The 12,127-nt window shown below is 37.3% G+C and overlaps 1 protein-coding gene across 6 annotated transcripts in view; it reads right to left on the bottom strand.

The window, feature by feature from the left end:
• Osbpl6 (oxysterol binding protein like 6) overlaps nucleotides 1–12,127 on the bottom strand; it is a 193,280-nt gene that overhangs the window by 25,455 nt on the left and 155,698 nt on the right. For 2 of the 6 annotated variants that reach the window (XM_026391988.2, XM_077802927.1), the window contains exons 11-14: nucleotides 11,358–11,432; nucleotides 5,930–6,095; nucleotides 3,950–4,083; nucleotides 3,141–3,164 (exon numbers count right to left, since the gene is read on the bottom strand). In XM_026391988.2, the coding sequence (XP_026247773.1) occupies nucleotides 3,141–3,164; nucleotides 3,950–4,083; nucleotides 5,930–6,095; nucleotides 11,358–11,432 (399 nt within the window). The remainder of the gene's footprint in view (nucleotides 1–3,140; nucleotides 3,165–3,949; nucleotides 4,084–5,929; nucleotides 6,096–11,357; nucleotides 11,433–12,127) is intronic. The other 4 variants (XM_026391989.2, XM_026391993.2, XM_026391990.2 and 1 more) reach the window with 3 other exon arrangements.

Below are 12,127 nucleotides of genomic sequence, written 5' to 3'. Positions count from 1 at the left end.
GGCTGTCTATCTTGGCAAACTGTTACTTGCTCAAGGCGGGCAACAATTTATGCTGAGCATGTAGTGCAGAATGCTAATTTCATGTGTTTTATATGCTATGTGCCTGCTAAAAGGATGATGGAATTTGCTGAAATGATATATCTACTTAACAGTCTCATTGAAAAGCAGCATTTTAATAATTAGATATATATCGAATAGGTCTTATGTCAAATAAAATATACAAGCTTTAAAAATGTTAGACTTAAAATTATTTAAATACCATCTCTCTCCTTCCTTCCCTCTCTGGGGGAGAGACCCGGTCATGAAAAAGTTATCTGAGGGTTTAACTGATGACATTTGAATATGGACCAAAGATATCCTTAGGCTACCTAAAATCACACTACAATGTGAAATTATACTAATATAAAATACACTCAGAACTTGGAGAACAACTGTCTCCATGTATGAAAGCTATTTGGTATTTGTAAAAAAAAATTTTTTTTTTCCTTTTTGGTGCTGGGGATAGAACCCAGGACCTTGCAAGTGCTAGGTAAGCACTCTACCACTGGGTTACACCCCAGCCTTATTGTTCAATCTCAAGTGCTATATTAAAAAGGAGACTGAAAATAGAGCTGGCCAACCAGGATGGTTGCCCAGTTGCTTCCCACCTTCAACATCTCTATACCTGCTGGCTCTTTGCCCTCATGATACAGTCATACTATGACACTGTCAAATTCCAGGGCTGACTTTTAATCTACATTTTATTTTCTGCTAAATTGGATGTTAACTTTTTTCTTCTTGAGATCATCAAAACTCCACCCTTTATCTCAATAGTCATCACTCCTAAATTTCTTGGTTGCTTCCCCTGGCTTTCCATCAAAGGAGCTCTTTCTTAGACTGTTCTTAAAATATTAACATTCTGTATAGCAGCTCCAGTATCACTGAACCCCTTTTATTCTGATTGAAAACACAACTGATCAACTTCTATAACTTCACGGGTATACTAGAGTATCCACATCTTTTTCTCTGTCTGTTGATTTGTGTAACCTGCTGGATGTCCCTCAGACATCTTCATCTCTGTAAAATCACTCATTGCACAATAAACCTGTTCCTCTTCTATGATCTCTCTGAGGAGAAAGAACTATCATACAGCCAGTTATTCAAGTAAAAAGCCTGGACTTGTCTTGGCTCTGTTTTGTGGTCCCTTGCTAATAATGTTCAGCTGTAAGCCAAGCTGATTATGTGTCTCTTTGTGTCTCTGAAACTGATCCCTTCCTCTATAAAGGTTGGTACTTCCTTAGTTCAGGAATATTACCTTGAGTATCACAAAACATTCTCAAATTATCTTGAATACTATGTGCCTGCCAAACTAGTTTTGTTTTAATTCTACTAAATCTCCATACTGTACAAGACTAATCTTTCTAATATACAGAAATATGCAATAATATTTCCAATCTCTGGCATTATCATTCACCAGTTAAATTTTCTTAAGTACTCCCCATCACTGAAAGGAAAAATTTAAACTCCTTCATGTAGCCCCAATGGGCTGTTTTTCCACCACTTAACCAGTAACTCTTAAAGTAGCTTCCTTGTTCACTCCATTCTCCATACACCTTTCCAGTGGTCTAACCATAAATAGTAATTCACCAGAAAGCAGTGAAATGTCAGTAAACTTAAATGCCTAGCCATAGGCTGGGGTGATTTCTAAACCAGAGTCCAAACTTAGAGCTTATGGGAAAGAAGGCTAGAGAGGGAAGGACTGGCCCAATTGGAGGGTCCGGATGAACACAAGAATGTGAACAAACGTGAAATGCTGTGGTAATACATAATTGCAATCACTGGATTATCTAATGAATAGGAGCATGAGTCTTTATGTCCCAAATTATTTTCATATCTTTTGATTCCTTAAAAAAAAACTAAATAAAATAAACAAAACCCTCCAAACCCCAGAAAAAAACTATTGGGGCTCTCACTTTAGATGCTAATAAATATGTCTTTGTAAGAGAGAGAAATATTTTAGCCCAAAGGATGCAGAGTTGATATAATTTTGCTTGATTTTACTTTTATCATGTTAGTATCAGTTTCTTCCTTGTCTTCTCAGGAAGTCAGATCTGGACTGTGCTCTCAGCTCAGGGATCTACCATTCTTCTAAACAACCAGAGCTCTGGAAATCTGCACCACCGTACCCCGGGAATAGTACAGTATGGTCCATTTAACTGTTTCTTTGGCAAATATTGCTGATCTCACAAACAAGAGCACAAGCCTCCTGGGAAACAGGTGCATAGTATGCCAAATCTTGCATAATACCTAGTAAAGTCAGTTGAATGAGAAATGAATAACTTTCAAAATTCCTCTTCCTAGTCATTTCTAATTTCACCTGAAGCTCAAAAGCAAGCAAGCAAGAGGCAAATTTTCTTATTTATCTTAGTATAAGCTTGATTTATATCATTAAGCTTCTATCATTAAGCCCATCTTAAAGAAACACTGCAACATTTAGGGGATCAAGAATATATTTTATGTGTATTTACAAGGTGACAGTTGCATGTTTATTTGTCCATGATTTGAAAGATCAATTAATATCAGCTGAGTATTCAACAGATAAATGGCATGAGAAGAGTCCAGGGAGAACATTTAAAGTACCTTTCGTGTGTGTGTGTGTGTGTGTGTGTGTGTGTGTGTGTGTGTGGTACTGGAGATTGAACCCTGGGGTGCCTCACAACTGAGCTACATTCCAGTCCTTTTCATTTTTTTGAGTCAGGGCTTTGCTAAGTTGCCTGGGCTGGCCTCAAACTTGAGATCCTCCTGCTTTAGCCTCTGAGTCTCTGTGATTACAGAGTCTTTGTGATTACAGGCATGCACCACCACTCCCTGCTCTTCAAAGTATTCTTATGAATGAAGCCCTCTGCAGCCTGGCAGAACAGGTGCACATGCTTCTGAGGCCCCTGGCTTAGCACTGGAAGCAGCGTATGCACCTCAGCCAACAGTGTTTCATGGTGAATGCTGTCAAGTGGCCCAGATGGCAGCACTCCATAACATGAAACAACACTGAATATATGCTGACAGTTCAGGTACATAAAACATGTGATACAGTTTACATCTAAGTTTCAGGGACTGAGGGAAGATATTCAAGCAGGATCTGATCCACATGGAGAACCACTTACCCAGGATTTGCTTGCTCCTTCACTCTGATCCAAGGCACCAGGAAGTGAACAATATTTTACATAAACACTGAGTTCTCACAAAAATCATACAAAACATTAAATTCTTAGAGGAAGTAAAATAAGTGCATTTACGGACTAACTGAAGAAAATATTTACTTCAGAGGAAGTGCTTGGTATAAAAAGGCATAAGCACAGCTTTAAAGGATTTGTTTCAGAAATCTCAAGTTTGATATATGCAGAGATTTGGTTAGTTTTAGCAAGAGCAACTAAATAATACATATTGACGTATAATAGTCTAGCTTTGGGGAGCATATCTTAGCTTGGAAGAAAATCCCTAAAATGAAAACCAGAAAAGAAAAAAAAATGGGTTCATAGTAATTGGCAATTTTCAACAGATTAAAAATCTAAGTGGGAGAAATATTAAGAGTGAAGGACCTAGGAGATTCTATTTTTAACCATTGGACTGGATATATTCTAGAACATACTTTATATATGCAAATCATCTATAAATGTCTGTTTTTTTTTTCTTTTAAAACCAGGGTCTATCTTGAATAAATGACCTCAGGCATTAAGTATTCAACTAGTCAAAACAATGAATATATGTATGTAAGCAGTTGGTTTATTTTCACTCTTACCCTTGACATTTTGGGGAAAAAAAAAAACATAATAAAATTCAATCCTGACATTGCAACATCTTGGGAGACTTCAGAGGAACGTGTCATTGCTAGGACTGACCACCTCCACCCCCATCTCTTGCCTGACAGGATTGGGACTGTGTCATGCACATGAAAACAAACACTCTCATTTACCTGAGACAGTGACTGTCGGAGCCGGGCCATCTGCGAGCTGTGGCCTTTATTGTGATCCTGCTCAGAAACCATCTGCTTCAGCTTCTCTTTCTCAATAGCTATGCTATTAAATGCAGACTTCAAAAGAGAATGTACTGGATGGGGACAAATGTGAGAAGCAAATATAAACACATCCAAAGAATATACAAAATGATAAACTTTTCATACCTAGACATTGTTTGGAAAGGCCATGCTACAATTTAATTAAAAATCAGCCTTAAAAATGGAATTTATCAGAATATCTATACTTAAAACAAGCATGGCAATTGTTATGAATTAGGGTGAAAATTTTAGGATTTCATATCAGACAAAGCAACAAAGATTTGGAACTAGCATATGCAATATTAAAATCCACTCTGAATATCAGTGTTCAGAAATGAATTTATAATGCCTAGAAGTAACAGAGAACACGTTTTGTTTGTCATATTTGATAATATTTTGAGCAGTTTTGTGTAGCATAAAGTGTCATACAAATCATTTAGAGTTATTCAAAATTATTTCCCCAAAGCATACACCCAAAAAAGAGCATTTTATGAGTCATGTCAATATAAAATAGGCAGCTGATCTAGACGTTCTGGTTAGTTCCCTTGGCGGTAGGAAATGATTTGGCTTTAAGAATAGCACTTGGATTGCTTTCTCACCCAGGAATGTCTAGATGTCAAAAGTACTTTGATTTAAAAGCGACAATAAAAAACACCACCTCACCCTCCATTTCCTGCATACCTGACAACTTATATTGGTAAAATCTGAAACAGTCTTTCATTTTGAACTACAAAAAGGATGAATTTCCAACTTCTATTTTCTACAATAACAGTTACTATAATATGCAGCTTTTAAAAATAGGTATTTATTTGAGCTATATATTATTTTTAACAGAAGTGGAAAATTTTCAGTACAAAATACAGCCACTAAATCAAAGGGGGAAACTGCAGGATCCCAAGGGATTCACATCTATTGATTTATATGTTATATTCCATCATCCATTTAAAGGTAATAACTTGATAGCTGAAATGCATTAACCCTGCCAGTAACTCTAAAAGCAGACTCCACACCAGTTTTAAAGCTCATAATGCTTTCCAAAGAGTTCACCCAACAGTCATGGTAAACACCCTCCTCTTTTTTTTCTAGCATAGAGAATTTGTATGTCTGTTGAAAAGAAAACATGTAATTTCAACAGAGGCTTTAAAAGTCTGTTGAAACTTGGGTCTCCTGAAAGCTCCAGGATTGCAACCAAATACACAACGTTTTCCTGGGGCGCCTTCAAATTAACCCATCTCCCTTTAGCAGTTCTGCTATGCTCACATGCTTCTCTCCTCTCATAAATTTGCTGTCTCATTCTATCTGATGCCACCCCATCCCAGAAGTAAAAGTTACTGGCTTGAATCTATGATATTATATAAGCAAACTATTATTGCTTTAGTTGAATAACATCATTAGCATCCCATTAATAATGCAATAAAAATGCATTTACTGGGAGTAAAAAAGGCAGGTGGGAGATGTTGGCCTTACAAAAAATCTCAACCGACAAACAGAAAAAAAGATTAAGCCAATTTTAGGATTACGGCATGAAAGAAACATCTATGTATTTGATTATCTCTCAAATACCTGATATCTGAAATTTGAATAGTAAGACTAATCTTGGAAGCCAAAGTTCTTGTTAAATACCCCAGAATATCTTTGCTGATGATTTGATTTCTTCAAGTTTAGGATTTCCAGAGACATCCTCAGGGTACACCCCTCCCTCTTTCTTTTCCTGGGCCACCATGATTTTGAGTGTTAAGAGGCACAGAAATGCTCCATTTAACTTATATTTTCAATAATATTTTATAACTTACTATCAGCAGCTCCAAGGGAAATAAATGGTTAGTTCACAATTAAGTGTTAGTGACTAAAAACACAATGTGTATTTCTCTTTAAAGGTCACATTATATTTGTTGTTACCTTTCTGTGCAATGAGACAAAATTCTTCTTGCAGCTTTGTATAATCTGTTGAACTTTCCAGAGGGTCAGTGAGGTGGCTGGGGGGAGTCTGAAATTCAATATCTGCACAAAGGTTGGGGTTGGAGGAATGCAAGCGAACTGGTGACATGGTGGCACTGAAAGGAACCTGAAAGGGGAAGATACAAATTATTAAAGTGCAATAGTGCACTGTTCCACCTGCTCCTACATAGAGAAGATCTCCCTTAGTCTTTAAAATAATAGATTCCTCTCTAGTGACACACTCAGAGACTCAGTACTCATTTATTTTACAGGTAGTTGGGCTGGGACGTGGAGTCTTGTTTCCTAGAGTTGATTTAGAACTGCCATGGACTCACTGGTTTCACTGTTACAGAGAGAGATGACAACAGAATGACAGCAAGAAGAGGCATAGCCTCAGATAAGCTTCAACTCTGAACCCACACAGGTACCTGAAAAATAACTGTCAGAAAACTGAATTGACTACAAGTGTTGCTCATTCCTCTCTGAGCTGGGAGTAGAATCTTACTGATACATAAAAATTTGAGAGATATGTATAGAGAAAGATTCATTTGCTCCATAGCCCCTTAGACAACATGCAAATAAAGTTTTGTAGAAAATACAATAATGGCTTAAAGAGACTCACTATTATTTTTGAGATGGATTTATTGAAATATATATTAGTAAACAGAACGTACATCAATCACAGTAGTTTAACTTTGTATGTTATATATAATTATGTTATAGCTATATGAACATGGCTTTTGAACAGACCAATCTTAAAAAGCATTATGTAGAAAAAGTCATATTACTATAGATTTTCCTAAAAGGTTAGAATGCTTACCTGCCCAGGCTGGCTCTGGACTGGGCTTGTGACAGGTGGAGGCAAAGCACCTTTCCTCCCCTCTCCTTCAAGAAGACTCTCCCTGAGCATCACAAATGTTGTTGGCCAACCATTCTTAAAAACACCAATTCCTCTTGGAGTCATATTACCAGTCATTTCTAGCTAAATCTACTGCATAGAAGTTCATTCAGTTGTCCTCAGGAACCATACTCTAGACTCCACCACAAACTGAGTTTTATAGAATTGAAGGAATGATTCCTGTTTCCTAACAGGAAATATGCCAGGGGAGGAAAGAACAATTACTTTCTCTGATGTGTGTATTATGTCAGAAACATTTCTTTTTTTTTCTTTCTTTTCTTTTTTTTTTTTTTTTGCTTTAAACTTCTTAACAGATTTGGTGAGCTAGATAGGGCAGGGAAAGAGGGCACCATGTTTCTGAGAGATAGAGGACAGATGGAGGAGGTGTAAAGCACCAAAAATTCTGGCCTGAGGTGAAACCAAAGGGCAGTTAAGGCCAGACAGAGAACCTCTCTGATGTAACTCTGCCTTGGCAGGGAGTTATTTACCTCAAAAGATACCCAAGGTTTACCAGGGAAGGAAGCGAACGTGAAATTTTTCCTCTAAATTCACCTAAGGTAAGCATGTTAACACACATGGTCCAAAGCATTTGGTACCTGGAGTTATCAAAGTCACTCTACCTCATCCTCCATGGGAACCTTGGCTACCCTGAGCTGGGAGATATCAACTACTTGTTCATCTTATCATGCACAAAACTTCTGCCTGTTCTAGATTTGAAACAAAGAGGTGGCAAAGAAGCCATTTGAGAAAATAGTGCAATGAGGTTCAATAATTTGCTGAAATCCTGCCTAGATTACTTTTAGACGAATACTGAGGTCCTTTGGGGATACCTACAAAGGAATGGGATTTACGTGGAAGAAAGTCTGGAGATAGACAAAGGAAATCTAACTGTGGTGATGCTGATCTAGAAAGAGTAGTCTGCTCAAATCTCTACAGAGTAACAGAGAATCCATGAAAAGGTTAGTGAAGATAAGAAGGTCAAGGGAAGAGACATGAGTTGAAGACATGGGTGGACCAAGAAGTTTTCACACTTAAGGATACAGCTTTCTCATCCAAGGAACTAGAAGAGCACTAAGAAAAATGAATGTGGGTGTTGGGTAATGGGAGGGGCGGGCACATAAGCTGAATTTCACAGAAGAGGGCTCATATGCACTCAGAAGCCCTCCATACTCCAAAGACCCACCTGGCTTAGGAGTTCCTTCTGAGTGGGTGGGGAGAAGGTCATGGAAGCTGGGGGAGAGTATGCATGGGGGCCATTACACAGTGAAAAGTAAGGACCCGTACTTGTCCCTGAGATAATGGCCTTTCAAATGTTGGAGTCAGATACTGAGAACATATACATAAGTTACAAATTTATATTTTGAACATAATGGAAATTTAAATAGGCTATTAAAACAGTGAAAGTGGTTTTGTATATTACCCACAGGGAAAGGAACGCAGAATGCTCCATTCAAACTGCAATCAGATGGTTCCCTGGGAAATTGAAAACTAATTTCTATATACTTCTTACTGAAAATGTTTAATGTATTGATACTTTTTTGTTAAAGAAGTATGCTGAATGAGTTATTTTAATTGAGGAATTCATGAGATGAAATGAGAATACAAGTTGAGTTGTATTAATCTAACTGAACATCTCTTCACTCTGGGGATGAACCTATTTATTTATTCAGGTTTTTTTACTCATCAGTTTGAGTATTTAGGGATTCAAATATTTAAATGCTAGCTTATTTCTCTATCAGTGATGGCTACAATGGGAGTTGCCAACAGCTCTCCATTGTTATGCTTGAGAATCCTCAATGTTGTATTTGGGCCTTTCTATTCTGCTCTGGAAGGAAATCCAAAGCTTCCTTTAAGTCCTACAATTCTGGAATATTTTGGCACAAATAACTTTTGGAATGGGGCTACTAGGAGTTGCTCACAACAACTGTCTATGAAGAAGTCAAAAGAGAAAGGAAAGGAGAGTGAATTTTAGCAAGTCAACATGAAAGAGCACTTGCCAGGTTTGATTCCCAGCACTACCACCACCACCAAAAAATAAAAAATAAAAAAATAAAAAATGCAAAGGTCTAAGATAGATACTAAGCAGATGCTAAGTTTATAGGACTTATTGAGGTAGTGTGAAAAGTCCCTTGTTTTTGTTGTTCTGGCATTATGGGTCCTGGAATCCTTTGGGGGACTGCTTGGAGACCTTCAGTGTCCTTCCACAGGAAGAAGCAAGTGTGTCTCTGCTTCCAACCTGTTCTGTGGGGTCTGGCTGATGTTGTGAGTTGGCATTCTGAGTATTAGCACTAAGGGTCAACAAGAATAAATACTGGAAACATCTCCTTGGACACCCTTTGCTTTGGCACTGTCTCAGTTGCCCAAGACACCTTGAGTGGGTGAGGAAAGTTAAGTGAGTAGGAATAATCCAGAGGGGTTCTGGGTGAAAGACATCTAACAGGATAGGAATGGCTCAAAATGTGTGGGATAACTTCAGTGCTGGGAAGAGAAAGGAACAGGCAGACCTCAGCACTAAAAGAAATAGGGGTGCTGAGTTATCTTCGCAGGTCCCTGGGACAGGGAGAAGGGCTAAGGGAGCCAGCCGAGGGTCCTGCTTAGTGTTGCTCTTTTTTAGTATGGCATCCAAGCCACAGTTTCTAGAGCATTTAACATAGACATTCCTCCTAGTTATTCCTGAAAATGTTATTAAATGTTGCCAGTAGCTTTTATCATTGGACACACCTAGATCATTTTTATGATTTCTGTGACCAATGTGGACATTAAAGCTTTCTTCTTTTAAAAGATTTTTCTCTTCTACATTCAATTAAAACATAAAAACTTATTCTATCCCAATAGAATAAGTGGTAATCCTAGTTTTATTATCATTCACTGTATGTATCTGCAATTTAATAAATGAACACAGGAAAGACACAATCACTTCCTTATGTGTCACCCCAGAAGGATGTTATTTGAGAAAACAATATTTTCATAAAATGACTCACTTTTCCCTCCCCATACTATAATGTTCTCTCTCTAATAATCATTTGGATTTCTTAATTTTGTAAATGAAAAATTACAGTTGAGTAATTTAATTGATTACATATGTATCTATTGTCAGAATTTGAATACATGCATAGCATATTCATTGAATGTGAAAGCAACTTCAATAATTCATTTGTTCCAATGTTCTCAAGACTGTGAATTTAATTCCCTAATAAAATCCAAGTCATGGGTTGTTTTAATAATCAAAAGCAACTCTGTTCCTTAAACAATGCAGCTCAACACATAGATGGAAAGCCATAGTCAACTACCAATCATAAAGTAGAAAGCCAATAATCCCCACACCAGTAGCCACTCACCTACAGTGCAACCAAAATCTTTTCATAGTTTTCAGCAATTCTGGTCTTAAAATATATCTCACCCTTAACAAGAGCAAGACTGTTCTTAATTCAGGAAATATGCTATAGCCAAAAAAACCTAATATCAATGATTACAATTAGCTCAATATATTGTATTTTTAAAAGTTGCCAGCATCTCATAATTCAGCAAATTTATGATTCACTTTCATTCAGCGAAAGGTCCTTTTTGTTTTGTTTCGTTCTGTTTTGAGATAGAGTCTTACTGTGTTGCCCAGGCTGGCCTCCAACTCCTGGGCTCAAGCGATCTCCATAGTAGTTGAGACTACAGGAGTGTGTTATGGCATCTGACTTAGCAAAAGTTTCTTCTATTTTAAATAGAATATTCTATTTTAAATTTAAATATTCTACTTTAAATTCTGTATGGATATTCAATATTCTCTGCCTTAACTACTTCAATATGTCCTCTACTACCATTATATCTATTCTATTTTCTTTTAGAAAAAAAAATGAAAAACCAATCTTGGCTATGGATTAAACCATCTAATTCTGTTTTTGTTTTTTCATTTCTACACTACATTTTCTTATTTTCATGTCAGTATTCTTTCCAGAAAACAATTTTCCCTTGCAAAGTATAATTTGGGTAGCCATTTAGAGATGACATCGAAATGTACCTTTTCTTACCCTCTCATTTCTTTCTCACATCCTTTTCAAATAGTCACATTGCTACAAAAAAAAGCACAATTTATGTCTGTAGTAACATGACTTTTCTTAGAAAAACAGAAATCAGTTAACAAAGGTTCCAATATCAGTATGGCAAAAGAAAAAGAGACAAAACCAAAAATGATATCATTAAATAAATTCCCCCACCATAAGGCACTATAATCAGTTTGGCAAACTTGAGTTCAAATTATTTCTTACACTGACAGCAGAAGAAAAAGAACTGGATTATGTAATATTTCTCCTTGCAAAAATGAATACCCATGTCTGACTGCTGCCATGCAAAGACAGCCAAACAACATGCGAAAGCTATGCCAATATGAGTGGGCTACAGTTGATGCCATTGCACACGGGTGGCACTGTCTGAACAGGGAGTTTACCCTCGTACAGGTTCTCATTCTTATTAAACTTCCACTTGAGATTGAAATCCACTCACTGTTGTAGCCACTGCTGCTGCTAGCCTCTGCCGGCGCCGAGTTGTGCTGAACTGGCCCTTCGCGGGTGGCCCTTCCTGACAGTGAATGGGAGAAGAGAAGGGGGTAAAAACACAGGATGGAGGGTTGGGGAGGGGAGAGGATGGGGTATAGGAGGATGAAAGATAATCAGACAAGGGAGACGGAGAATTTTAACCAAAGTTGACTTTTCTTTAAAAACAAAACAAAACAAAAATCTTAGCATAGAAAAGAGCTCAAAAGGGCATTCAATGCCATGAGAAATGTTCATTATTCTCATTGTAGGTCACCCAAACTCTGTTAAGACTATTTGCTGAAGATCATCACCCCTACCTCAAAAGGAGATGGTGGGTTATGCACTGATGCACAGCCTGTGATTTTAAAATGTGTCTTGTTTTAGTTATGTGATATAATGTTACACGAAGTCAAAAGGCATTCAATTAATGGGAGCAAAGAAAAAAAAGTTCAAGAAAAACTCATTAAATAATGTGCAAAGGCTAACATTAAATAATGTGCAAAGGCTAATGTGATGAGGGCCTCCGGTGGACCAGGAAGATTTTTTTTTTTCTTACGGAGAGAAAAAAATAAATAAATAAGGAAGGGGACCCAGGATTCATCAGCCTCCAGTTAATCCCCTACCATAAAGCTTTCTCACTGGGACTCAATTTTAGGAAAAGTGTTGAGATATTCAAGTTGAACAATTTTCCAAAGGATAAGAAAAAAAAAAAAATCTCAAGTTTCTCAATCCCCATAA

Source organism: Urocitellus parryii, chromosome 1, assembly GCF_045843805.1.
Source record: "Urocitellus parryii isolate mUroPar1 chromosome 1, mUroPar1.hap1, whole genome shotgun sequence".
Classification (NCBI taxonomy): Eukaryota; Metazoa; Chordata; class Mammalia; order Rodentia; family Sciuridae; genus Urocitellus; species Urocitellus parryii.
This window is presented reverse-complemented; position numbering and strand designations above follow the sequence as displayed.